General features: G+C 47.6%; 2 protein-coding genes across 9 annotated transcripts; both read left to right on the forward strand.

Moving 5' to 3' along the window:
- The first annotated feature begins 12,786 nt into the window (after positions 1-12,786).
- Positions 12,787-16,439, forward strand: Commd4 (COMM domain containing 4). Its single transcript, XM_026387780.2, has 8 exons — positions 12,787-12,859; positions 14,289-14,360; positions 14,594-14,659; positions 14,855-14,894; positions 15,180-15,299; positions 15,479-15,559; positions 15,899-16,075; positions 16,163-16,439. The coding sequence occupies exons 1-8, from the start codon at positions 12,857-12,859 to the stop codon at positions 16,201-16,203; spliced, it is 600 nt and encodes a 199-aa protein (XP_026243565.1). The 5' UTR covers positions 12,787-12,856; the 3' UTR covers positions 16,204-16,439.
- Positions 16,440-19,611: 3,172 nt separating this feature from the next.
- Neil1 (nei like DNA glycosylase 1) lies at positions 19,612-27,217 on the forward strand. 8 transcript variants are annotated; one of them, XM_026387816.2, is made up of 11 exons: positions 19,641-19,688; positions 20,399-20,462; positions 21,106-21,559; positions 24,423-24,542; positions 24,633-24,696; positions 24,922-25,021; positions 25,562-25,689; positions 26,017-26,044; positions 26,221-26,282; positions 26,475-26,714; positions 26,807-27,217. In XM_026387816.2, the coding sequence occupies exons 3-11, from the start codon at positions 21,126-21,128 to the stop codon at positions 26,918-26,920; spliced, it is 1,290 nt and encodes a 429-aa protein (XP_026243601.1). In that variant the 5' UTR covers positions 19,641-19,688; positions 20,399-20,462; positions 21,106-21,125; the 3' UTR covers positions 26,921-27,217. The 8 variants fall into 8 exon arrangements, 6 of the variants coding, with proteins under 6 accessions (XP_026243602.1, XP_026243601.1, XP_026243597.1 ...); XM_026387812.2 differs by lacking the exon at positions 19,641-19,688 and adding an exon at positions 19,701-20,037; XM_026387813.2 differs by lacking the exon at positions 19,641-19,688 and adding an exon at positions 19,701-20,037 and having other exon boundaries at positions 26,475-26,640.
- Positions 27,218-27,550: the final 333 nt, after the last annotated feature.

Raw genomic sequence — 27,550 nt, forward strand, 5'->3', positions numbered from 1 at the left:
AAAATCATTACTTCATGCAACAACTTAGATGAATCTCCAGAGAATTAAAAAAAAAAAAAAGAATTCCTTGATTTGGAAGCATGTCTCTGACTAATGGGCTGGGGGACACCTGGAGTTCTAACCCACTGCTGGAATGGCTCCTTGAAACGTGCACCTAAGAGTCCCCACAGCAAATGCGGTGGAGATTCTGTAACCGCTTTCCCAGAGGGTCAAGGAAGGAGACGAAGGTCCATTATACGCTAATGATAAGGCGCTACTGGACTCTTTTCCTTAGAGGACTCAGAGAAACTTCCTTTCCTAAGTTAATGAGAAGCGCTCTACAAGAGGCCCGCTCAAATCTTTGAGAGACTCAATGACACTATTCTCTCTAGGTCAGGGCTGACAAGAGATGATGACTTGGTATCAGTGAGGCTGTGGGAGTCCAGAATAGCAGAGGCCAGGTGGTGGCACCAAACCATTAATGATACGGTGGATGCGATTTTCTTAGCTCTCAGGATGACCAGCGTGCCTTGACCTGCAAGGTTGGCTGCCTAATGGTATCCCTGAGGTGAGGTATAAGGCAGTTGGCTAGGTGTATTGTCCATTTTTTAAAATTTTTTGTTACTAGGGATTGAACCCAGAAATGCTAATCCACTGAACCACATCTCAAACCCTTTTTTTAAAAAAAATATTTATTTATTTATTTTTAGCTCTCGGTGGACACAACATCTTTGTTGGTATGTGGTGCTGAGGATCGAACCCGGGCCGCATGCATGCCAGGCGAGCGTGCTACCGCTTGAGCCACATCCCCAGCCCCTCAAACCCTTTTTTGAAAGAATTTTTATTTTGAGACAGTGATGAACCCAGCCTGATCCTGTCTTAAGATTGGGAGCCATCTCATCACAAAGTCATGAAAAGTTCATTTCTATTTTACTGTAAAATACCAAGATTTCTATTTGGCCTGACCATGTTTAAACTTGTTTGGAATTCCTGCCTGTGCTCTGAACTCACCCATGCCTGGCTCTCCTTGACAAGATAACAACCCTCCCTAAAACCTCAGTGGCACCTTATGAATTCTTTTTTTTTTTAATATTTCTTTTTTTTTTGAGAGAGAGAGAGAGAGAGAATTTCAATATTTATTTTTCAGTTTTTGGCGGACACAACATCTTTGTTTGTATGTGGTGCTAAGGATCGAACCCGGGCCGCATGCATGCCAGGTGAGTGCTTGAGCCACATCCCCAGCCCCAATATTTCTTAGTTATAGATGGATGCAATATCTTTATTTCGTTTATTCATTTTTATGTGGTGCTGAGGATCGAAACCAGTGCCTCACATGTTCGAGGTAAGCGCTCTACCCCTGAGCCATAATCCCCCATGCACCTCATGAATTCTGATGTTGGAATCTGAATTTACTCCCTACCTTGAAATATTAAGCCATGTGGGTTCAACAACAGGATCTTGCTAAGTTACTGAAGCTGGTCTCAAACTTGCAATTCTCCTGTCTCCATCTCCAGAATTGTTGGGATTATAGGTGTGTGCCACCAAACTAGCAGAATTCTCCATTTAGTATTACCATGATGAAATACCTGAGTCAGGCTATCTTTATGAAGAAAAGAGGATTCTTTAGCTCCCAGCTCTGGAGGCTCTAGGTATGGCACCAGCATTTTTTAGCTTAGATGACAGCCTCATAATGGATGGTATTGTTAAACCCACAATGCAAAGAAAAGACTGTTAGGTGGAGGTGGCTGAGGAACAAACCACAAAGCAACCCTCACTAGAAAGAACCACCAATCAGGCACCCATGGAACCACCTGTCAATCAGTAGGGTCTCCTGGCCAATCCTGGATCTTAGCCAGCTCCCCTAACCAACCCCGTAGGACAAGGGACTCTAAAAACCTCTTTTTCCTGTCCCAAGTCCTCCCTTCCTGCCCTAAGCCCAATAAAAATTCCAGTCAGGTCAAGAGCCCCCCACAAACCCTTCTCCTTAGACCCTCTTCTTACCTACTCTGTCGGCTGAGGGTTCCACCCCAGAATGAAATCTCAATAAAGCCTTATTCAGCAGCCTTTTTAAATCTGCCTCCTTTTGGTTGCTGCTGCCTGACCTTACAAAGACCACTGGCTCCAATTTTAAACCAAATTAAAGCAAGCTTATATTGTGTACACAAGAGAGCTGATCAGCGGACTGCCTCACTCAAAAGTTAGGCCAGAGGACAGCCTGGTCTAAGAGCAGGAAGGTTTTTATAACACAAAGTTAAAAGATGGGTGTCTTGGGAACTCACAGCTAACAGGATTCTGGCAAGTGTAATACAAGGGCAGATAGCAGATTAATGATGTACATGGCTTAATATTTCAAGATAGGGAGAAAATTTAGATCCCAACATCAGAATTTATGAGGTGTCACTGAGGTTTCAAGGAGAGCCAGGCACGGGGGAGTTCAGAGCACAGACAGGAATTCCAAACAAGTTTAAACATGGTCAGGCCAAATAGAAATCTTAGTATTTTATACTCATCATGACTTTGTGATGAGATGGTTCCAATCTTCAGATGGAATTAGGCTGGGTTCATTAGCATCACAACAGTGGGAGCAAGTGTGGGATGGGAGTGAGACATTACAAAACAGGAAAGCAGAGAGAGATCAGGATCCCATAATCCAAAGGCACGCCCCCATTTGACCTAAGGATCACCAGTAGGACCCACCACTTAAAAGTTTCACGCCATTTCCCAACATCACCAGGCTAAGAACCAAGCCTCCAAACAAATGAGCCCTTGGGGGACACACTCAAACCATACCCGCACCATAGCACTTGGGTATTTCTTGTATAATCAGGAAAAAACCCATAAGGCTGCAACAAAAAAAAAAATTACAATCACTCACTCAGTCTCCAGAATGAGATGAATGAGACCTATAATCCATTGGTTGGAAGAGAGTCTGGATCTTGAGGAAATGTCCTGCAGTATTACAAGATATTCAGCAGATATGACTAAAGCCAGAATTAGACAGGCAGTCAGTATAGACAGGTAAGTCAAGTCAGGTCTGATCAAGGAGGCCAATTTGAGTGAGTCCAGGAAGTTGGAGACTGTCCCCTGAGGGAGTGAAATATTAATTCCTTCGGAGCCCTTCCTCTACCCTTACCAAGCACCTGCCCCTGCTTCTACCTGTTGCTAAGGTAACCTGTCCCAGGAATTGCCCCTCCTATAGGGAGCTATAAAGTTGTTAATTAATGTGTCCTGGGCTGCTCCATCAGGCCCTTCCCCCTTCAGCCCACCTGTTTCCCACCTTTTTGTCATCCCACCAAGCATTCCTGGGCCTAGTACACAGAAAAGAGAGAGAGAAGGGGAAGAGAGAAGGAGAACAAAGAAAGTCTGGGTCTATAAAAAGGCAAAACACTCTCTTGCTTCTTGGGATACCAGGATACCAGCTACGGCCCCCTTCTCCCTCCCTGGAGAAATCTATGCTACCCCTTTTTAAATAAACCCTACCTTATATGCTTGCCTCGGCGTGCTTCTCTAACGTCATACTTCAACATTTGAGGGAGCAGAACTCATCACTGGTAACCGGCGTATCATGACCTCAGCCCTTCTCCAAAGGGGTCTGAGGCATTTATCAGAGTGATGTATCTGGTGAAAAGTGAAGACCCAGACCCTTAGAGGGGCTGTTGATACAGACTCAGAGCTGACATGGGCACCCTGAAAGTGTTTAACCATGACGCAAAGAAAAGACCACCAACTCCAATTTTAAATCAAATTAAAGCCAGCTTGTAATTCCGACCAGCCGGGACTGACTCTCCTGAAATCTTTGCGTTAGAGAATAGTCCTCCAGCTCTCTAGGAACGCAGTTTTATAGCACAAAAAGTTGCAAAAAGCGGGGTGACTTGAGATCTTACAGATAACAGGATATTGACAAGCATCATACAAAGGCAGGTAGTAGGTTAATGGACTAAATGGTTCAGCACTTAGGGAGTAAATTTAGATCCCAACATCAGAATTTATGAGGTGCCATTAGGGTTTCAGAGAGGGTTGTTATCTGGTCAGGGAAAACCAGGCCTGGGTGAGTTCAAGGGAGACACATTCCAAGCAAGTTTAGAAATCGCAGTAATTTATAGTAAAACAGAAATTAACTTTGCATGACTTTGTGATGAGATGGCTCCCAATCTTAAAATGGAATTAGGCTAGGTTCATCAAAAGGACACTCACAAAGTCCAAAGACCATGCCACACACTGGATTCCCACACAAGAGATTTATTGTCAGTAATGGGAGGCCTTCCGACTGGGACAGCAGCAGCCTATCTGCACTCACAGAGAGCTCCAGAGCCCGCAAGAGGAATCTCATAGGCTGCTCAGGAGTTTCAGCTGGGGCGGGGTTGATCATTTCAGCAGGCACATGTTCTTATGGGAAGTTCAGCAACTTGCCTCAGAATCAAAACTTTGGAATCTCTAGATAAAATGGCTCCTGGCCTAAAATGGTGAATCTGATGCCAATACACCCTAAGACCCACATGCCATCATGCCCCTGCCCTCTATGGGGTGGGGCCATGTGGAGACTAGGTAATAAATGGAACCCTGGAGGCAGGGGCCATGTACCCCCTCCCTGTTACAGCCTTGCTCCCCACTTACAACTGACACAGTATGCTTAGAAGCTAACAGAGCTCACACACTTATTCCCTGACCTGTGGATGTGAGCCAGTACAGTAGCAAGGGCCAAGTGGAAATCTCTAAAATGGCCCTCTTCACCCTGCCACAGCAACACACTGTTCCAGGTGGCTCTGCAGAGGTGAGGGCCTCTCAACAGTGACTGTTACCTTATAATCATGGGGTACTTCCGTTTCTTCTCCTTGCCCTTGTGTGATTCCTCATTTTACTTTGACTTATGTTATAAATCTCACAACATACTTTTGTCTTAAACAGTCAAGTATATTTAAATATCAAAAAGAGAAAATATTCTTTTACATTAATCCACAAATTTATTTATTTGTCTTTTCACTGCTTTTCATTCCTTTGTATAGATTCAAATGATTCTTCTGATTAAAGAACTTCTTTTGACTTTTTTCTTTTCTTTTTTTTTCCATTTTTTTTAGTTGTAGATGGACACATTGAAAGGAAAGTGACCACAACACTCAGAGCGACCAAGAGATCTTTATTGCAGCAGTGCAACAAAGGAGGAGAGAGAGAGAGAGAGAGAGAGAGAGAGAGAGAGAGAGAACGCAAGAGAGACAGAGAGAGCAAGAGAGACAGAGAGAGCAAGAGAGAGAGCAAGAGAGAGAGGGGCCCGGCAGAAGGGAGTTTTTATAGCCCAAATCTAATGGGGTCTCTGGGTCTGCAAGCTGCTGTGTTGGCACAAGGGGGGTTAAGTGTTCGGTCTTGAGCGGTGGGCTGAGTGTTCAGCTTTGAGCAGGGGTGCGAAGAGCTCAGCCTTGAGCCTGGGCTTGGGCATTTGGGCTTGAAGCAAACAAGTGATAAAGAACCAGACAGAGGGTTTGAGAAGACAGGTTATCCTGCAGCTAACTTTGTTTGGCATGCCCTGCATTCAATTTATTCAGCCTATCCTGCACCTAACACACATTACCTTTATTTCTTTATTTTTATGTGGTGCTGAGGATCGAACCCAGTGCCTCATATGTGCTAGGCGAGTGCTCTGCCATTGATCTACAGCCCCAATGCTGAACTTTTTTTTTCTTTTTGGCACTAGGGATTGAACCCAGGAGCACTTAACCACTAAGCTACATCAGCAGTCCTTTTTTTTTTTTTTTTTTTTTTTTTTTTTGATAGGGTCCCACTAAGTTGCTGAGACTGGTCACCAACTTGAGATCTTCCTGCCTAGGCCCCCCTTGTCACTGGGATTACAGGCATGCACCACTTTACCCAGTTTAATTTTAATGTATCTTGTAGTATAGGTCTGCTGGTGACAACTAGCTTCTGTTTGTGTAGGAAACTCATTTGCCTTCATTTTTTAAGAATATTTTTACTGGGGCTGGGGATGTGGCTCAAGCAGTAGCGTGCTCACCTGGCATGCGTGCGGCCCGGGTTCGATCCTCAGCACCACATACCAACAAAGATGTTGTGTCCCCGAGAACTAAAAACTAAATATTAAAAATCTCTCTCTCTCTCTCTCCCCCCCACTCTCTCTTAAAAAAAAAAAGAATATTTTTACTGAATAAAGATTTTTTTTTTTCTTTTTGGTAGCAGGGATTGCTCAGGGGAGCTTTTGCCACTGAGCCACAACTCCAGCCCCGAGGGAACTGCCTGTCAATCAGTGGGGTCTCCTGGCCAATTCTGGATCTTAGCTAGCTACTCCTGACCAACCCCAGTAGGACAAGGGACCCTAAAAACCTCTCTTCCCATCCCGAGCCCTCCCTTGCTGCCCTAAGCCCAATAAAAATTCCAGTCCGGTTGAGCCCCAGCGCGCTTCTCCTTAGACCTGCTCCCTTGGTCTGAGGGTTCCGCCAGGGGCAAAATCTCAACAAAGCCTCGTTCAGCAGCCTTTTAAAATCTGCCTCCTTTTGGTCGCTGCTGCCTGACCTTACATTAAGATTTTTTTTTTTTTTTTTAATTTTGAGAAAGATTCTTGCTAAGTTGCTGAGGCTGGCTTTGAACTTGTAATCCTCTGCCTCAGCCTCCTGAGCTGCTGGTATCACCTGGCTTATTTATGACTTTTTAAAAGCAGTTTTATTATGCTATGCTTTGGTGTAGGTTTCTTCTTAGGGTTCATTGAGGATCTTGGGTCTGTGAAACTATAGTTATCATTAAATTTGGAAAATTTTTCATCATGATTTCTTCAAGCATTTCTCTGTCCCCTCATGTTTCTGAGATTCCAGAACACTTGGTATTCTTTTCACAAATTCCTAATGTTCTCTTCTTTTTTTTTTGTTTTGCTTTTTGATTTTTTGAGGGTAATGTCAAGCTCATTCCCTTCAGATTCACTGACCTTTTTCCCTGAGGTGACTAATCTGCTATTACTCCTGCGCAGGTTGACTTTATCTCCAGAGATTCTTATTTAAAAAACAAAACAAAACAAACAAAAAAACAACTTCCACAGATCTCTCTCTCCCTTTTTTTTTTTTTTTGTTACTGAGAATTGAACCCAGGGGTGCTTTACTACTGAGCCACATTCCCAGTCCTTTTTTTATTTTGAGACAGGGTCTCACTGTGAGTTTGGCCTTGAACTTGTGATCCTCCTGCCTTAGCCAGTTGAGTCACTGGGATTACAGGCATGCACCACCCACCATACCTGGCATGTTCAAATTTTTCATGGAGTATATGTATGTATGTATTTTTAAAAGATGGTCATCTAGTTTTTTAAATAACTTTATTTATTTTTTTTTATGAGGTGCTGAGAATCAAACCCAGTGCCTCACACACACTAGGCAAGTGCTCTACCACTGAGCCATGACTCTGGCCCATGGAGTATATTTATAACAGCAGATTTTAAATTTCTTTATCTGCTAATCCCCCCCCCCCGTGTGTGTGTGTGTGTGTGTGTGTGTGTGTGTTTGGCGAGGCAAGTGTTCTACCCCAAGCTACATCCCCAGCCCTCTGGCAGTTTTTGACTGCCAAGGTTTTGACTGGGTGATTGACATTATGACATTTATGTTGTGGATGCTGGATTTTGTTGTTTTCCTTTACATAGTGTTGTACTTTGTTCCAGCACCTATTACCTGAAATAAGTTGGCTCCATTTAAGGTTTGCTTTTAACCTTCGTTAGGACAGTTTCAGAGAAGGATTTACTACAGGAATAATTTAGGCCCATTATCAAGGCAACATTTTTCTAAGAATTCAAGATAGCATCTCATGAAATTTACATGTACAGTTGCATACATTGGGAAAAGACTGTTATTTGAGGGGAGAAGAGGTTTATTGATTGATTTTTAGTTTGTTTTTAACTTCTATATTTTGTGATTATTACATGATCATATTCAGTCACAATTTTATATTAGTAATCATGTTCAGTTATGTAATTTAAGTGTATTAAAAATCATCTTTAAAAAATCAACATGGGGCCAGGCACAGTGGTGAATGCCTGTAATCCCAACAACTTGGGATAGGAGGATCACAAGTTCAAAACCAGCCTCAGCAACCTGAGGTGCTAAGCAACTCAGTGAGACCCTTGCCTCTAAATAAAATACAAAATAGGGCTGGGGATGTGGCTCAGTTGGTGCCTCTGAGTTCAATCTCCAGTAACAAAAAAATAACAATAAAAACAAATAAAAATCAACATGAGCCATGTGTGGCATAATCCCAGTGGCTTGGGAGGCTGAGGCAGGAGGATCGTGAGTTCAAAGCCAGTCTCAGCAAAAGTTAGCCGCTAAACAACTCAGAGAGACCCAGTCTCTAAATAAAATACAAAATATGGCTGGGGATGAGGCTCAGTTGGTGCCCCTGAGTTCAATCTCTAGTACCAAAAAAAAAAAAAAAAAATCAACATGAGTTGGGTGTGGTGGCACATGCCTGTAATTCCAGTGGCTCAGGAGGCTGAGACAGGAAGATCACAAGTTCAAAGCCAGCCTCTGCAATGTGGACAGTGGATGTTTGGGGAATGAAAAAGTAAACTAAGGTAGAGCTAATCTCCCAACAGGTGGTTTCCCAAGACCCTTCTCCAGTGGGTCTGGATGGGGCCAGTTCCCTTTTTAGCAGACTGGGGAGGGGAGGCAAGGAAAGCTTGGGAGGCAGACTGGGGGACACGGGGTTTGTGGTGGGTCTGGCATTAGCAGTGCTATTATGGATATCTCAGGAAGGCCTTGTCCCTGACATCCCCTGGCCTCCCATGAAGCCCCCAAACATAGCTGTGTGGTGGGGCAAGGCTCAACTGAGGGTTCGAATTGCAAAGACTCAGGGATTGACCTTTCCTGCACCAGCCCCCAGAGCTGTGTCCCAGCCCAGCAGCCCTGCTCAGGGAAATGCTCACCTTTCATATGGACTTTCATGCCACCTTCAGGTGAGAAGAGGGAAAGGTGAGGTAAGGTGGGCTTTGGAGTCAGAAGCCAGAAGATTACATCTTGACCAGAGGCCAAACTGGACACCACCTCAATCTGTGGGGGAAGGAGGGGGCCCTAAGCTAGCACCAGGGTTCCAGGACTCTGGTCAGTTCTTTCCTCCCTGGGCTCCGTGACTTGGGTGCTGCTGCCCCTGCCCCTGCCTGGGCCTTGCCTCCACCAGTGCAGGGCCAGGAGTCCGGAGACCTCCAGCTCTGACCTCTACCCTTCACCCAGGCCAGTAGAAGGTCAGATGAAGGTGGCCTGGCCTTTTCTGCTTGCCGCCACTCTCTATGAAGTCCCCCTTTCCACCTGTGAGGTAGGTGGGGCTAGACAAGGGGGTGCTGGCTCCATTGTTTCAGGTAAGCCTAGAGAGCTTGATCTACCACTCTCCGCTGCACTGTACCCCATGACTTGTCCATGATCTCCTGCCCTTCAGATCAGCCCCATCCCTGTCTTCCTCCAGGGCTGCGAGTGTATCTCAGTGGTACAGCGCTTGCTTGGCATGTGAGAGGACCTGGTTTGACCCCCAGCACTACAAAAAAACAAAAAATCCCTCCATCCAGTGCTGCCACTCCAGATGAGCAAAGGAGGGAGGACTCTACAGTTCTGGCCTGGAGGGTGTAGGGTTGGGAGTCAGGGCAGATGGCCAGTCATCCTGCCCCTTTTCTGTGTGCAGGAAGGACAAAGGGGACAGTGAGGCCATCAGGCCCACCTGGCCCCTTAAGTTCTGCTCTGACCCAGGAACAGAAACTGGTCATCTCTCTGCATTGCATGAAAGGTAGCAAATGGGAATGGGGTGGGGACAACAGCTCTGAGAAGAAGAAGGAAGTGACTTCCCAAGGACATGTAGAGGTTTTCCAGAATGTAACTTGGCTGGGGTGGCGGGAGAGCAGTCAGGTGAGGATAGTAGGGGCACAAGGAGGTGGGAAGAGGGGCTCCCATTTGAGGTGCTACTTTTTTTGGGGGGATTACCAGGGGTTGAACCCAGGAGCACATAACCACTGAGCCACATCCCCAGTCCATTTTATTTATTTTTAGGCAGGGTCTTGCTAAGTTACTTAGCAAGACTGAGACCGATTTGCTAATTTGCTGAGACTGGCTTTGAACTTGTAATCCTCCTGCCTCAGCCTCCTGAGACACTGGGATTATAGGAATGCACCACCATACCCAACTTGAAGGACCACTCATCTGGGCCAAAGGCTAATAGCTGCCCTGAGCCTGGAGAACTTCTCCTTGCAGAGGACTGATGTGTGTAACACCTGTTCCCTGCTTTCCTGCTGGGGGATAGCCTCTATTCGCAAACCCAAATATAAACCAGTTACCAGAAGCCCTGGAAGCTCTTGAGAGACAAATTTGTGGCTACATCCATGCCAATTCAGGTTTCTGGGCCACCCACAGCCTGAGTAGTGCCTGTGGTCAAGGAAATCCTCTCTGGGGAACTCGGGGAAGCTTGAGCTACTGCTTTCAAGTGGACCAGTCCCTAGGATATGGTGTTAGGCTTGGGTGGATAGGGCTATTCTCTGCTCTGGGGCCTGGTAGACAGTAGGTGGGACAACCCCTCACCTTTCTTGGCCCCCAGGACACAGGGCACTTTACCATAGTTGCCTTCGGTCTTAGAGAACACAGGGAAAGAGTGGGGCCTGCAGTGGGTCAGGGCTCTGGGCCTGTACATGAGCAAGATGACACAGCCAGTTCAAAAAACAATTGAGACAGTATCTATAGCACATCAGGAAAGGTACTTTGAAATGTGTGCTGAGTTAGAGACAAAACTCGTTAATGTTCTACAGGGCAAGAAAGCTATAATCGTCCCCGGTTATCTTTTCTACTGAACAGAATTTCTATCTGCAAGTTAACATGTAACTTTCAGTTGCATTTTCTATTAGTGGTTTTCAAGGTGTGATAACAAACTGGAAGCACTGCCATCACCTAGGGACTTGTTGAAAATGCACATTCTCAGATCCCACCCCAGACATACTGAAGTAGGTGTCCAGAGAGTGACCCTGCGATCTGTTCCAACAAGCCCGTAGGTCCTTCAGGGACACTCCAAAATTTGAGAATCACTGCTGTAAGTAACCAAATAATTTCATTTGTGAAGCAAATATCTGTGAAATGAAGCTCCTAATGACATAAAAAGAACACTCTGTCCACCTTTTTACCTTATTCCCAAATTTAAATAATTTGTCTGATGTTATTTTTGCTCTTTTGTTTTCAAATACTCTATCAACTTAAGGCAGTTTTCATCTATTTCTCATTTCCTTTTTTCTATTTTTTAATCAAAAATAATTTTTCAGGGCTGGAGTTGTAGAGTGCTTGCCTTGCATGTGGAAGACACTGGGTTCAATCCTCAGCACCACATAAAAAATATTGTGTTCATCTACAACTAAAAAACATTTTTTAAAAAATGATTTTTCAATATATCCACCTATTGATATGATTAAATACAAATTGAGCCATTCAAATGTTCTTAAAGTAATTTTGATATGGCATGATATTTTAACACATTGTTGTCTTTGATATGCTGGGTTTATGATTTAAAAAACTCTGTGAATGGTATCAATATTAGCGCAAACTGGGACATGATTTCTTTCTATTTTACGAAGAAGTTTAATTTTCATGGACTCTAAATCTATTCCTTATCTTTTTCTTTTGCAGTGCTGGGAATCAAATCCAGGGCAAGCACTCTACCACTGAGCTACATCCCTGGCCTTCTATTTGTCCTTTGAAAGCTCAAAGGGCTGTGATATCCAGCAGACCTAGTGTAGATGAGACAGCCACAACATTGAGGAGAGGAGAGATCTCAAACTACTCAATTTCTTCTTCATTCCTTAGTCTAGTTTCTGATTTAAAAAAAAAAGTTTTCAAGGCAGTCCATTGAATTAGACAAAGGGAAACGAAAGGAAGGGAGGGGACAGGGAATAGGAAGGACAGTATAAGTAAGGGGACATAACTTTCCTAGCCTTGTATTTGAACACACAACCAGGGTTACCCATGTATAACCATAAGATAGGGATCCTCATTAGAATAAGTTATACTCTATGTATGTATAATATGCCAAAAATACATTCTACTGTCTTGCCTATATAAAAAGAACAAATAAAATTTAAAAAATTTTTAAAAAAGCTTTTTTAAGTCAACGTTGGAAACTTACTTTTCCTAGACCCACAGTTGTTGAGTCACTCAGCAAGCACATTACTGCAATTTAGAGAAAAAAAAAATTTTCTCTCATTAGATCTGACAAAATTAAATTAAAAGTCTGGTGTTGGTGAAGTTGATGGAAAAGGGTTTTCCTGATCCTGTAAATTGTTACAGTCCTTTCTGCTAGCACCTAGGAGGGTTCGTCAAAATGAAATAAAATACCCGTGCACACTCGAAGGAGAGAGCAGAGGTACTGGAAACGTTCTTTCCTTATATGGTTACACGGGGTGTACAGTTTACAAAAATTCTTTAAGCTTTATACTTAGAAAAGAATTTATACTTAAATTATGCACAATTTCCTGTATATGTATCCATATTTCAACAAAGTTTTTAAAATAAGCCCTTCGCACAACCCACAGCTGTAAGTCGATGCTTCATGGTGGAAAACATGGAAAAGACCCGAATACCCTTGGCCGCCGGGATCCTGCCCAAGTTAAACAAATGAAATAACTCCCCTCCTCCTTTCCCGCTGCCTTGCTTCTGCCCTCAGTTAAACTGGGGAACGGCGCTGGCGGTTTTCAGGAAAGGATTCTGGAGACAGGGGCGAACGCGCCGGCCTTTGAGCCCTGGCACCTCCAGCGAGCGGAGACCCGCTAGCACTCTCGCGGGGCGGCCCTACCCTCCCAGGCGCAGAGGCGGATCACGTGATCGCGGGATCAGCTGACCTTGAGCGACCGGAAGAAGCAAGGCCTGGGCCCCGGCCTCCTGGCGCGATGGTGAGGCACCGGCCGAGATGTAATGCCTGGGTGCCGGGGCGGGAAGGGTGTGACGGTGGCCCTGGGAGCGGGGAATTGCTCATCTTAACCACTGCGGGGGCGGTGGTGAGGGCTGAGCCAGGAGAGAAAGGCCCCTCTCCGTCCCCTGCTTCTCAGCCCGGGGATGAGACAGATGAGACCCACCAGCTTAGAGTCCAGGGCTGCTCTTTGACTGGAAGAAAGAGCCCTCGTCTCCCAGAGCAGGAACTGGGGGGTTGGCAGGAGCAGGAGTCCTTATAGGGTTCCTAAGAGGGCCTCTAAAGGTGCCCACTGCCCCAGCCCTCCAGTCCCATGGAATTGATCCACTCTTGCACACTATTAGAATCCTCTCTGCTCTTTCCAGAGCCAGAGAGTAGTTTTATATTGGAACTTCTCACCTTATCCATCCATTCATTCAACAGATGAGTGCCTGGTCTATGTCAGGTGCTGGACTTAAGTGGCAGTAAGGGAGTGAAGTCAGAGGCATGAATTGAGGGTCATAGTTAAGACTCCAGGGGTAGAGGCCTGACTGTGCCTTGTGCATGGTGTTGGGAGGCTTCCTGAGAATGGAATCCACCTGAGGGTGGAGTGGAAACAGGCTGGGTGAAGTCCATTTGCGTACTAGAGGTTAGGAAGCAAGATTGGCAGGAAGCGGGCAGGGGTTGTGGCTCAGTGGTAGGGTGCCTGCCTCGCATGCATGAGGCACTGGGTGCAATCCTCAGCACCACATAAAAATAAAGATATTGTGTACACTTAAAACTAAAAAATAAATATTTTTTAAAAAGAGTGGCAGGAAGGTATCTTCAGACAGGGAAGAGTATGTGCAGACTCTTTTGAGAGGGTAAGGTTCCCCCCAGAATGCATGCATCTTGCGTAGCTACAGTAGTTGATCAGAGGTTGGGGAAAGGTGAGGCAGGGCAGCAAGCAAAGGCCAAATCTTGCTGGGCCTTGGATCACCATGATCAAGATAATGAACATATCCACGGACTCCCAAATTTCCTTATGCAAGGGGCCATTTTAGGAAGTATGATGTGGAAGGGCCCACTCAACAAAGGGTCATTTAAGCAGGGCCCTGAATGAAATGAGAGAGAAAACCATAGAGGGGACAGTGAGGACACAGGTGGGAATGGGGTTGGCATAAGGGGAACAGCAGGGAACCAGTGTGGCTGGAGCCGTGGTGGGGTTGGAGTGGAGGTAAGAGAGATTTGTTTCTTGCTGAACCTTGGGCTTTCAGAATGGGATCTGTCAAAGAGAAAGCAATGCCTGGAGTAGACACCAACGAGGTCTGGTGGTGTTGTGGGTCAGGGAGAAGAGTTCTCCCTGATAGGGGAGGGCAAGTGGCATGGATTGGACATGGATCTTGGCCACACCTCAGCCCTCCCTGCAGCGAGCCTGCCTCATTCCTTTGCAGAGGTTCCGGTTCTGTGGTGATCTGGACTGTCCTGACTGGGTCCTGGCAGAGATCAGCACACTGGCCAAGATTGTTGAGTGATTGGAGTCTTCTCAGGGTGGGGGGAGAGGAGGTTGGCACTGGGGTTTGTGAAAGTAGAGGGTGGGATCTAAGTGGGGATCTCACTTAGGTTGGGGCCTCAGTGCTCTCAGCCTATGCTCCCATGCTGCATGACCTTGATCACATGGCTAGCCTTGTCTGATCCAGTCCCTGAGCAGTGAGGGGTGAGATGTGTCAGTCTGGCTAATATGAGCACTTCCTTCCAGTCCTCTGTGAAGCTGCGGCTGTTGTGTAGCCAAGTGCTGAAGGAGCTTCTGGGACAGGGGATTGATGTAAGTACAGCCCAGGATCCCATTGTCACATGACCTTATGACCCCAGGGAGGTGGGTGATCCAGCCTCCCAGCCTTTCTGGACACCCCCATCCTTTTCTTCAGCCCCAGACTGTTCCTCACACAGGATGCAGGATGGGGGTGGGGGCTGCCGAGCAGGGCTCTGGCACCCCCCTGAGGGCCTCCTTTCCCCATAGTATGAAAAGATCCTGAAGCTCACTGCTGATGCTAAGTTTGGTGAGTAGCCACTGTGTCCACGGGCCCTGGGTGGTCCTGGGTTCTCAACCTGATGCTGGCATGGAGGACCCCTCCTCTAGCAGCCTCCCTAGCTCAGCTGCCTTAGTGGAGTAGCATGAGGGAAAGAAACTTCAGTGATCCTGCCCCCATCCTCTGCCGGCTTCTGGTGGGGCAGTAGCAGTGCCTGTGGCTCAAGGAAGCTTTGGGCTCTGAGCTGAAGATGAAAGGGCAACAGAAAGGTGGCTGGAGCCACAGTGACACCCTGTGCCACTTATGGGTCTGCAGAGTCAGGTGATGTGAAGGCCACAGTCGCTGTGCTGAGTTTCATCCTCTCCAGTGCAGCCAAGCATAGTGTGGATGGCGAGTCCTTGTCCAGTGAACTGCAGCAGCTGGGACTGCCCAAAGGTACAGGATGGGGATGGGCAGGTGGTTAGCCTGTGGGCAAGGGCTGCTAAAGAGCAGGCCAGGCTATGTGACCCTGGGGTGTGCCTGCCCATTCTGGGCTTGGAGCCCGAAACCTGCCCTCTGGGTGGTCCCATCCATAGCCCCACCTGCCACCTCAGCCAACTGCCATCTGCCCCTAGAGCATGCAGCCAGCCTGTGCCGCTGTTACGAGGAGAAGCAGAGTCCCTTGCAGGAGCACCTACGGGCCTGCAGCTTACGTGGTGAGTATGGGGCCCAGCAGGGTAGGTGCCAGGCTCCACTCTGGAAGGTGCACGCAGTGTGCTGACTGCCAGTTCTGAGGCCTCAGCACATGGAGCAGGTGCAGGGCTGGGACCTGGCCCTAGATCTCCTGACTGCAGTCTAGAAGTTTTTATTTTCTTTGAGGCTTGTGGTGAATATTTGAATTCTTAATGACTGAGTACCTGCCCTGTAACAAGCCTGGGTCAAAGGGCAAGAGCTTGAGAGACCACACAGCCTCGAGGTATTACAGGCCAAACCAGGATGTGGACCGCAGGCTGCCTGGCTCGCCTGCCTGAGAGATGCCCTACCCTGTTCCACAGTAAACAGGCTGGCAGGAGTGGGCTGGAGGGTGGACTATACTCTCAGCTCCAGCCTGCTGCACTCTGTGGAAGAGCCCATGGTGCACCTGCGACTGGAGGTGGCACCTGCCCCAGGTGCCTCGACTCAGCCTGTGGTCATGTCCCTCTCAGCAGACAAGTTCCAGGTTCTCCTGGCAGGTGAGGTTCAGCTGCACCTGGAGGGGTGAGGGGCCCTCCCAGACCTCATTTGACTGCTTCCCTCCTGTCCATTTCTTGCCCCTGCAGAACTGAAGCAGGCCCAGAGCCTGATGAGCTCCTTGGGCTGAGAAGGGTGCTCCTGACCTGTGCAGAGCTGCCCTTTGTGTGTCGAGTTGCTGCCCTCTAAAACTCTTCTGGGCCTGGCCCCAGTTCTAGGATGCTGGGGGTGCCTGGTCTAGTCTCCTGGCTTCCCCCTTGAGACTTCAGCATTGGGCTTCTGAGGAACTGCTCTAGCATTTTCTCTCCTTGAAAGGCACTTTCAGGTGCTTTTGTGAGCAGGAAAAATAAACAGGAATGTAAAGGAGTATATGTGAGGGTGTTTTTTTTTTCCTCCTCCTTCTTCTTTTTTCTTTTTTCTAATTAAGGGTTTTTGTGAAAGAAACCAAGTGACATTCTGACCTGGCCCATCACTCGTTTTCTCATTGCTGGCTGAAGCCCCAAATGAACAGTGTGTCTGTAGATAGGAGTGTCTGTAGATAGGGTGCTGGCTCCTAGACTTGTGATGTTCTTGGCTCTGCCCTCTCTGCACTGGTCTTGTCTTCAGGTTGGTAGCAAGTGAGTGGCCCAGATGCCAAATGCCCTGTGTCTGCCCTCTTCTGTAGAAAGAGAGAAGAACCCAGGCCTGAACCACTCAGTGGCAACAGCCTCCTCTAGCAGCCTCCCTAGCTCAGCTGCCTTAGTGGAGTAGCATGAGGGGAAGAAACTTCAGTGATCCTGAGTGGTGATGTCCCTACAGTTTGAATGTGGAAGCCATGCTCTCCATGTGTGTGCACTGAGAAGGGCTCTGTGAGCGCAGGGAAGGAGGTGGCTGTCCACAAGGCAAGAAACAGGCTCTCATTGGGAAATGAATCTGCTAGCACCTTGATCACGGACTTCCCAGCCTCCAGAACTGTGAGAAATAAATTTAAACTACCCAGTTGGTGGACTTCCGTTCTAGCAGCTAGAGCTAAGTTGTCTGGTCTCAGGATTGGCTTAGGCTAACCAGAGCTCCTTTTGGAAAGACTGATGCCAGGGTGGGGCAGGGAGAGTCCAAGAAGAAGATCTCTAGAACTCTACTCATCTTACATAACTGAAACTATATACCTATTGAATAGCAACTTCCCCTCTTCTGTGCCCTCATTCTGATAACCCATCATTCTCCTTTCTGCTTTAATCTTTGTTGTTTAGACACCTCAAATAGACATGCAGTATTAGTTCTCTGTGACTAACTCACATCACTTAGCATAATGTCCTGAAGGTTATCTATGTTGTTGTCTATGGCAGGATTCCCTTTTTTAAAGTTGGGATACTACTCCACTGTGTGTATATGCCAGATTTTTAAAAAATCCATTTATCTGCAGATGGACCTTTAGGTTATTTCCATGTCTTATCTATTGAGAGTCATTCTGTGATGTATATTTTATCCTGATTGTGGCTATAGTTGCACAACTGTATGCATTTGTCAAAACTCACACTGATAAGGGAATTGTAGTATATATAAATTACATCTTAATTGAAACAAATGAGAGAACAAAAAATCAAAGCACACTATAGGTTGCTTTAGTGATCACAAGGTATGAAACACTTTTCATAATGCCGAGGTCTAGCTGGATGTGGTGGCACACCACAAGTTGCCTGTAACCCCAGCAACTTGGGAGGATTGTGAATTCAAAGCCAGCCTCAGCAATTTAGTGAAGCCCTAAGCAACTCAGACCCTGTTTATTTATATATATATATATATATATATATATATATATATATATATATATATATATATAGTTGGAGATGTGGTTCAGTGGTTAAGCACCCCTGGGTTCAATTCCTGGTACCAAACAACAACCAAAAAATGCAGAAGTCTGACTGTCACAGCCTCCCCCATAATCAGTTTGATCCTCACTAAAGTGGCATAACCCAGTATTTTGTACATCCTGATGTGATGCAATTTGGAGTATACAGCAGCATCTAAGAGGTAACACTGAATGTGTATGATCCAGCATTGAGCCTTCATTCCATCATGCAAAAAAAACTCCAGATAGTGGAACAAGTTAATGACACTCTGAGAAACATTCAGAGAAATCCTGAATGTGAATGTGACTCACATGTCCAAGGAACAACTTGAACTCTCAGAAAGGTCAGTATCAAGATTAAAAAAATAATAATAATAAAAGGAAGGATAAGGGGATGAGGTGGGTAGGATGGGAAAAACAAATCAACTATATATCTGGTCATGGTGTCCCTAAGCAATTTAGCAAGACCCTGTCACAAAAAATAAAAAGGCTGAAGATGTGGCTCAGTGGTTAAGCACCACTGAGTTCAATCCCAGGCAAACCCCTCCCCCTCCAAAAAATAGTGTTTTGGGGACAAGTAGGGAGATTTGGATGTGAACTAGGTATTAGATGACATTAAGAAGCAGTTATTGGGGCTGGGGATGTGAGCGTGCTCACCTGGCATGCGTGAGGCACTGGGTTCGATTCTCAGCACCACATAAACAAAAATAAAGATATTGTGTCCACCTAAAACTAAAAAATAAATATTTTTTTAAAAAGAAGCAGTTATTAACTTTTTTGATATGATAAAGGTATTGGCTTTGCAAGGAAATTGCTTTTTAGAGGTAGATGCTGAAGTATTGGGGATGAAATGTAATGATTTGTCTACTTTTAAAGGCTTCTGGCTAATAGAAGTGAATAAATAGGTGAGGGAGCAGAGTAGTATGATGAAGGGCATGTCATGGGTAGGGGCAGGCACCAGTGCCTGCTACAAAATGCAACTTAAGAGAGGCCTCCCAAGGTCCAGTATGGCCCTCTGTCCTCCCCATATAGCACTACCTCCAGCTACACTGCAGCCACACAGCACTTTTCCAGGTTCTTTCAACCCATCTGGGAGACTTTGCACGGTTCCTTCCTGCCTGGCATACTATCTTGTTCACACTTTTTGTGCCCAAGGCTGTGACAGCCAGACTTTAGCATTGTGAATCCGACATAGCCTAAATGTCTCTGCAAAGCAACCCTCCCCCATAGGAGTCAGAACTATCAGAAGTGGGTTCAACTTCTGGGCGTCTGGTTTTTGTTGCTTCACTGCCCTTTCCGCCCAGCAGGCAGTGACGATGTTTTTGTTTGTGTTATGATGGACACTTAAAGCCATCACTGGGTCCCCAGGGCCTACGTTTATGGTGCACCTGTGCATCCCTGCGCACAGCTGCAGGTGGCTTTGCATTGGGACGTCACTGTTTCCTGCTGGGGGTGCTGATTCTGCTCGGGACTAGCAGACCACTTCCCCCAGCTGCACACACCTTTGCAACTCAGGACCCCAGATTTGACCCCATTTCCTGCTGGCGTCGGGCAGCGGGAAGACAGGTTTTTCCTCCACCACCCGACCAGGTTACGGTCTCTAAGGTTGTCCCACATCCAGGAATCCCCCAGCTTGAGGGGGACCCATCTCAGTCTGTGCGATCTCCCGGAGGAACTACACTTCCCAGCAAGCTCCAGCGGGGCAACCACGACTCCCAGAGTTCCTTTAGGCTCTGGCATTAACCCCTCGGTGACTGCACAGTGCCTGCGATCCGCACTGAGCACAGGTATTCCGGGAAGCGCGGGTGATGTGGCAGTGCGCCGCGGAGCTGAGGATGGGATGGGATGGCATGGGATGGGATTTGGGAACTTGGAGAAGGAAGGAAGCCAGAGTTAGCGGAGGACTGGGTCGCAGCGGGAGCGGGACAGGGGAGGGCCACAGAGCGCCGCCTCTTCGAAAACCTGGAAATCTGAAGGTTTACCAGACCCCGGCGGTGCCGAGGTGGGGGAGGGCGAAGTAAAGGCGTTTGTCCAGGTTAAATGCCCCCCAGCTACCCGACACACACCTTCGCCTCCAATCCCGAAAAGTCCTGGCATCAGACGAAAGTGGCAAAGAGGCTGGGCAAAAGTGAAGAAGTAAGTTAAACGTCCCTTGGGACCGGGGCCCCTACCCGGCATCTCCATTTCCCTGGAGGCCAGGGCCCAGAGCTCGGGCAGCTCTTCCTGGAGTCCCCACCTCCCCTTCGGGTGTATGAGAACCTGGCTCCGGCACAGACGTACCATTCCCTCGTCCTGGTCCTGGATCCCTCTCTGATCAGGCGAGCCCGTCGCAGTCCTGGCCGGCTGGTAGCTAACAGCCGTCCCAGTGTGGGTTTGCAGCCCCCTGAGTCCTATCCAGCTTGGGCACGTTCCCTCGGTGGGTGCTGGGCAGATGCAGGGCCATCTAAACGGTGGGGTGATGAGTAAGCAGAGCTTACTTTCTGGGTTGCCATGGCAGGTAGAGGCGTGGAGACACGGTGAGATTCTTTCAGACTGTGGAAGGCCGCAAGAAAAAAGACAAGGTAGGGGGGAGGGAGGTACTATCTCTGGGACATTGGAGAGGACTTCCCTCAAGTGTCCCAATGGAAGAGACTGCTGGGAAAAAGGCCTGGAGATGAGAAGAGCAGTGTGCTTGGAGCAAGTGTGTGTGGGGTTTGTGTGGGGCGGGCGGGGGGGCGGGGGCATAAGATGCAGGCACCAGCAGGGGTTGGAACCTAATTCTGAAAGCAGCGGAGGAAGCTGGGCCAAGTGGCTCAGGGCTGTTATCCCAGCAGTTTCGGAGGCTGAGGCAGAAGGATCATGAATTCAAAGCCAGCCTCTGCAATCCGGTGAGACCCTGTCTCTAAATAAAATATAAAATAGGGCTTGGGATATGGCTCAGTGGTTGAGTGCAATCCCTAGTACCAAAGCGGGGTGGGGGAAGCAACCAGCAAATGGAAGGAAGACATTAATGTCCTGCTGCTTCCCCAGCAGAAGACAAGAGAGTCCTGCTCTTCCCCCAGCCTGAGCTCCCAGTTCCCTGACTGTCCAGTACTTTAGCCAGGCCAGCAGTTTCCTGCCAGTCCCAGATGGCCATGTCACTCAGTTCTTTGTAAATCACAGGTGATAATTCCTACCTCATAAGGTGCCACCTTCCCCAACTTGTGGCTCTCCTTCCCCTTACAGGGCACAGCCACTCCCACAGAATGCCGGAGGGCCCTGAGCTGCATCTGGCCAGTCACTTTGTGAATGAAGCATGCAGAGGGCTGGTGTTTGGTGGGTGTGTGGAGAAGTCTTCTGTCAGCCGCAACCCTGAGGTGCCCTTTGAGAGCAGTGCCTACCATATCTCCGCCTCAGCCCGGGGCAAAGAGCTGCGCCTGACACTGAGTCCCCTGCCTGGGGCCCAGCCCCCACAGGAGCCACTGGCCCTCGTCTTCCGCTTTGGCATGTCTGGCTCCTTCCAGTTGGCACCTGCTGATGCACTGCCACCCCATGCTCATCTGCGCTTTTACACAGCTCCACCTGCTCCGAGGTTGGCTCTGTGCTTCGTGGATATCCGCCGATTTGGCCACTGGGACCCTGGGGGCAAGTGGCAGCCAGGTCGTGGGCCCTGTGTCTTGCTGGAATATGAACAGTTCAGGTAGGACAGCCCCAGGTGTAATGAACAGGCCTGGCTCTGGGTAAGTGCCTTGTTGGCCAACGGGGTGTGGGTCTCAGCCCTCAGAGAGTTCCCTCAGATGTGGTCCAAGACAGTGTCCATGTCCTGTCCCTTAGCTCCCTGAGTCAACGGATATGGAAACCTAAGACAGATGTGGGAGGTGAAGGAAGCCCAGAGGTGGATGGTTGGGCACTGCTCTGAGGACATAGAGCCAGTTACCATTGGAGCTGGAGCCCACGCTCAGAATTCCACTCTGCTCCTTGGTGCTCCTAGGAGGCTAGGAAAGGTGGAGGGTTTTGGCAACACAGTAGAGGTGAAGCTACATAGGTGAAATCGACCACCTAATGATAATAGTTTCTAAGTCAGGTTTTATTGCCCTACCACATTCTGCACTGTGTCCTGTGGTCTCCTCTATGACTAACCGTTGCCTATAGGAAAAGTAATAATTCATTTGGGATGTGGTTCAGGTCAAAGATAACATGGTGTCAGCCATGTCCTTCCCCCTAAAGAGGAAATTATGTATGAGTCTCTGTCTCTGTTTTGTGCGAGGCTTTATTTTAGGTTGAGGTTCAGGAGTGAGCAAGAACGTGGCCCCTGCTCCCACAGCACTAATGTTCTGGTAGGATGAGGGAACCAGGAAATACAAGATGAGTTCAAATAGACACATGCCTCAGGAAAAATCCAACAGGTGAAGGAAGAAAAGAGTGACTCTGAGGGTCGGGGAGTGCCTTGGGAATGACCACTCCAGGAAGGTGATATTTGAGCTAAGGCCTGACAGAACTGAGCCAGCCATGTAACGCTATGGAGGAAAGCATTCTAACTGGCAAAAATCACAGAGGCAAAGACCTGAAGTGCACTTGGCAAGTTCTCCCTCCTAGAGGGATCTTGTGTCTGCAGTTGTCACTTAGACTTGATCACTGCTGGCACTCCTCGCCTTCCTGGGCATGAAACTGGTGCCTCGCCAGGGAAACCTCTTTGCATGGTTCTGGCTTCCTTCCACTTCCCCTTTCCTAGGGAGTCAGGCCACAGGTTTTCTGCCAGCTGACACTGGAGTTTCTCATGATGAGCATTGAGGCTGTTTTCTTGGTCCTCCCACTGGGGAGCCTGTGGGGCTCTAAGCCCCACCCAGCAAGTCTTCCACCCTTACCTTAACCCAAGTATTGCCTCGCTTTCCTTGTACCCATCACCCAGTCATTCTTCCTTGATCTTTTTCTTTTTTTTTTTTTAAATTTATTTCTTACATTCATGACAATAGTGGAGTGCATTACATTCATAATTATCCATTCACAGCACAATTTTTTGTAACTCTGTATATAAAGTATGTTCACGCCAAATTATGCATTATACATGAACTCTTTTTTTGCATGAAATTCTTTTTTATATTTATTTTTTAGCTGTAGTTGGACATGATATCTTTATTTTATTTGTTTATTTTATGTGGTGCTGAGGATCGAACCCAGGGCCTCGCAGGTGCTAGGTGAGCGCTCTACCGCTGAGCCACAATCCCAGCCCCATATACAATTCTTAATACATCTTTATACCACTATTTATCATATTTCTGTTTGTATATAAGGTATGTTGACACCAAATTCACATCTTCATACATTTTGTATAATGATGACTGTCTCCTTCCACCATCCTAGCTATTCCCTTTCTCTCCCCTCCATTCCCTATCTAGAGGTAATTTTCCTCCCATGCTCTCTCTCCCTACCCCACTTTGAGTCATCCCCACTTATGTCAGAGAAAACATTGGGCATTTCTTTTTTTGGGATTGGCTAACTTCATTTAGCATAGTCTGCTCTAATGCCATCCATTTCCCTGCAAATGCCATGATCTTATTCTTTTTTAGTGCTGAGTAATATTCCATTGTATATAAATGCCATATATATTTTTTTTATCCATTCATCCACTGAAGGATATCTAGGTTGGCACCAGTTTAGCTACTGTGAATTGTGCTGCTATAAACATTGATGTGGCTGTGTCCCTGTAGTATGCTGTTTTTAGGTCCTTTGGGTATAGTCCAAGAAGAGGAATAACTGGGTCAAATGGTGGTTACATTCCCAGCTTTCCTCTTCCTTGATCTTTTTCCACAAAGAAATAAGATGCATTTCTTCATCATGAATGAGGAGAACCCTGACAATTGGAGGTGAGCTGCTGGGTGCTCACTAGCCAAGGGTTGCTCTCAAATGTCTTCTGCACATAGCCAGGCAATCTTTAGGGTCCTGAGATGAGTGGAACCAACCAATGTCAAATCCACATATGGTCTCTAGCCAACCATGAATCCTAGACAATGTGTTGCAGACTACAGACATCCCTGAGGTTCTGTGATGACCTTGTGCTGAAAATTGTCCCGAGTCATCTAAGGAATTTTGTTGATAAACACACAACCATATATAGATGCATGTCCCTTGAACATATTGCCTTTTATGTTTTTTGTGTGTCTGTTTGTGGTGGTACTGGGGATTTAATCCAGGGGTAATCTACCATAAAGCTATATCCCAGTGCTTTTTTTATGTTGAGACAGGTTCTCACTAAGTTGCTGAGGCTGCTCTTGAACTTGCAATTCTCCTGTCTCAGCCTCTAAGTTGCTGGAATTACAGGTGTGTGCCACTGCACCTAGCTTGAACACATGCTTTTAATTAGTATTTTTCACCTTTCATAATAAATTTAAATCCATATTGTTCCCATTTAATAGATTGGAAAACTTAGGCTCCAGATGCCTACACAGCACTGAGGGGAGCTGGGACACCCAGTCTTCTTGTACTCAGGAACAGGTTCTCTCAGGCCCTTTCCCCTACCCCCGGGTTTGGGGATGGGTTTTATGCATCAGGCTGTACCCCTCCAGGGAGAATGTGCTACGAAACCTATCAGACAAGGCCTTTGACCGGCCCATCTGCGAGGCCCTCCTGGACCAGAGGTTCTTCAATGGCATTGGCAACTATCTGCGGGCAGAGATCCTATACCGGTCAGCAGGCAGGCCAAGGGCATGAGGGCTTCAGGGGTAGGTGTGCCAATACTAATGCTTAACATGGTCTCTTCTCCCACACCACTCCAGGCTGAGGATCCCTCCCTTTGAGAAGGCCCGCACTGTGCTAGAGGCCCTGCAGCACCACCGGCCGGTGAGGGTGCCAAGAGGGAGGGGTGATGCATGAGCATGCATGTCAGTACCTTATGTTGGCATAGGTGGCAAGGGCATGGGTATCTCCTGCTTAGCTCAACAATGTGTTTGTAGGGGGAGGAATGAGCTGCCTCAGAGTTTTGGCCAAGCACAGAGAGGAAGTCTGTTGCCTTCAGAGTGGCCCTGCCCCATGCTGACAGCTAGGTCCTCCTTGCCCCTTCTTCAGAGTCCAGAGATGACCCTGAGCCAGAAGATCAGGGCCAAGCTGCAAAACCCAGACCTGCTGGAACTGTGCCACTCAGTGCCAAAGGAAGTTGTTCAGCTGGGTGAGACCTGGGGAGGCCAAGATGGCCAGTGACTTCTGCTTCGGCATACTGTGTAACCCTGGGGCAGTTCTCTTTGAGACCCGGTTCCTCAACTGGAGGAGGGAGTTCATAAACCTGTTGTGACCAAAAAGACTAAGCCTCCTCTTGGCAAATGTCTGTTCCCCCAAGCCACCCATGTAATGAACAGGGCAAAGATTCTTAACCCTACTCCAGGGTGGGGAAGCCATGACTCAGAATCACACAATCAAGATGGGAGGAGAGGGGCTGCGGATGTGGCTCAAGCGGTAGTGCGCTCGCCTGACATGCGTGCGGCCCTGGTTCGATCCTCAGCACCACATAAAAACAAAGATGTTGTGTCTGCCAAAAACTAATATGTAAATAAAATATTAAAAAAAAAAAGGTGGGAGGAGAGAGAGCTTGGCTCCCTGGCTCAGTCCATCAGCTTGTGCAGCTGAGGTCTGGGCTAAGTTGAACCAGACTCCCCACTTCTCCTCAATCTGTGTCTGCCCTCTGACCTCCGCTGGTTCCTCTGTCCCATAGGGGGCAAAGGCTACGGGCCAGAGCACGGGGAAGAAGACTTTGCTGCCTTTCGAGCCTGGCTGAGGTGCTATGGCATGCCAGGCATGAGTTCTCTGCGGGATCGGCATGGCCGTACCATCTGGTTCCAGGTTTGGGCTCTATGGCTAGCATAGGCAAGAGATTCTAGGGAAGCCTGTGGGGTGGAAGGCACAATAGGGCAGGAATTGGGGTCTTTCCCAGGTGGAGACGCCTAGGACCTGTGGAGGCTTCTCAGGGGTCACCGTTCCTGACCCCCAGGGCCTAGCCAGTGGAGCAGTTCAAGAGCAGGACAGCTTTGTTGATATGAACTAAATTTGGGGGAGGTTTTTACTAGGTAGGGAACTATATTAATCTGAACAGCTGTGTTTCACCTCTCCAAGGAAAACTGCCCCTACCCTAACCCAGATTGATTCAGAATTGTCCTTGTACCATTTTAGGGTGATCCTGGGCCTCTGGCACCCAAAGGTAAGCAACTCTTCATGTAATAGGCTTAGAGAGTTATAAAGAACTTGCTTGCAAGGGCTCTAGCACCTTTCCTGATCCCATCCCTCTCAAACCCCTGGAGTAATCCCACAGAGTGGGAGTCTAGAGAAAGGGGCTGAGGCCATAGGATCCTCCAGCTCCAGTCTCATGTCCTACAGGGAGCAAATCCCAAAAAAAGAAATCTCAGGAAACACAGCTTCGGCCCAAGGAAAAATTGGAGGTATGGTTGCCAGCTCCTCCTTCTTCCCTTGCACTCTCTCCTGCCCTGACCATGCCTCTCAGGCCAGGCTCTGGCCATATAGGCTCTGGATGAAGTTGGGTGGGTTGGGGTCAATGGTGAATCCCAACTAACCTCAGAACTGCTCTGAGGAAAGCCTGCCATGGATTCTCAGGGACACGTGTCTCTGCCTAGGACCTTCCACCTCCAAACAAGGCCCCTTCCAGAACACCAAGGGCTAGGAGACACCTTCCCAAGAAGACTGCAATACAGCAGCCTGAGGAGACCAGCCTCCAACAGGACTTGAAAGCTCCCACAGTCCCTGAGAAAGGGAGGAGGAAGGGGAAACAGGCAACCACAGGTGGACTTTCTTCAGCATCCTCTGAGGAGGGAAGGGGGCCCCTAGAAAGTGTCTCTTCAGGATCCAATGGGATGGTAATGCAGGACTATGCAAACAGAGATGGACGCTACTGGGACCAGCCTGGCCTGCTGGTCTGAGCCAACTGTTTCATCTGTTCTCCCCACAGAGCGCCGTGGACCCTGGAAAAATAAGGCTGACAATCCATCCAAGGGATCTGGGAGAACCTCAGCCTCTTAGCAAGAGACTTGTGTTGCTTGCATCACCCTTTCCTTGCCAATAATCCGGAGGCCCATCTGAATTCCTAAGTATTTTAAGGGCTTTATGTCTCAAGCCTATGGCTGTTCCCTACATAACTGATATTTTTCATTGTACCTCACCTTCCACATTTAATTTTTTTTTTGTTGTTGTTGTAGATGGACACAAATAAATACATTATTATTTTTTTAAATGTGGTACCCCACATATGCTAGGCAAGTGCTGTACCACTGAGCAACAATCCTGGCCCCACATTCCACATTTTTTAAAGCCCATGTGAGAAATGCATTTTTAAACTAAATTAATAAATTAATTTTTAAACTAAATTAATAAAACTGAATTTTCTTGGCACTTCTTGGGCTTGCTACAGAAGTTCTGAGATGGCCAGGTTGGAAGGACCTGCTACTTCATCCTGAGACAGAGCAAAATGAGCTCCCATACAGTCTCGAGATTAGCTATCAGAAGACAGGGCCAGTCACTTGGCAAAAGTGTGGAGACTCTGGCTTCAGATAGCCCAGGCTCTATAGCTCTTCTAGACTAAAGTTCTTCAGGGTCTCTGGCTATTTCACCAGCCTGACCTGGGCTATTCACAGCTTCTCTGCCCGCTGGCACAGGGGAAGAGCTTTTTATCTCAGGGTCTCTTGGCATATTGTTA

This window comes from Urocitellus parryii, chromosome 6, assembly GCF_045843805.1.
Source record: "Urocitellus parryii isolate mUroPar1 chromosome 6, mUroPar1.hap1, whole genome shotgun sequence".
Taxonomy (NCBI): domain Eukaryota; kingdom Metazoa; phylum Chordata; class Mammalia; order Rodentia; family Sciuridae; genus Urocitellus; species Urocitellus parryii.

What these genes read in the sequence shown, in the direction of transcription:
- Commd4 (XM_026387780.2), top strand. An exon ending in TCAGCACACTGGCCAAGATT is followed by an intron (nt 14,361 to 14,593) that starts GTTGAGTGATTG and finishes ACTTCCTTCCAG; the next exon opens with TCCTCTGTGAAGCTGCGGCT. An exon ending in ACGGGCCTGCAGCTTACGTG is followed by an intron (nt 15,560 to 15,898) that starts GTGAGTATGGGG and finishes CCTGTTCCACAG; the next exon opens with TAAACAGGCTGGCAGGAGTG.
- Neil1 (XM_026387812.2), top strand. Translation starts at nt 19,942, where the DNA reads ATGCCCCCCAGCTACCCGACACACACCTTCGCCTCCAATCCCGAAAAG. An exon ending in GCCGCAAGAAAAAAGACAAG is followed by an intron (nt 20,463 to 21,105) that starts GTAGGGGGGAGG and finishes TTCCCCTTACAG; the next exon opens with GGCACAGCCACTCCCACAGA. An exon ending in CCCTGCAGCACCACCGGCCG is followed by an intron (nt 24,697 to 24,921) that starts GTGAGGGTGCCA and finishes CCCCTTCTTCAG; the next exon opens with AGTCCAGAGATGACCCTGAG.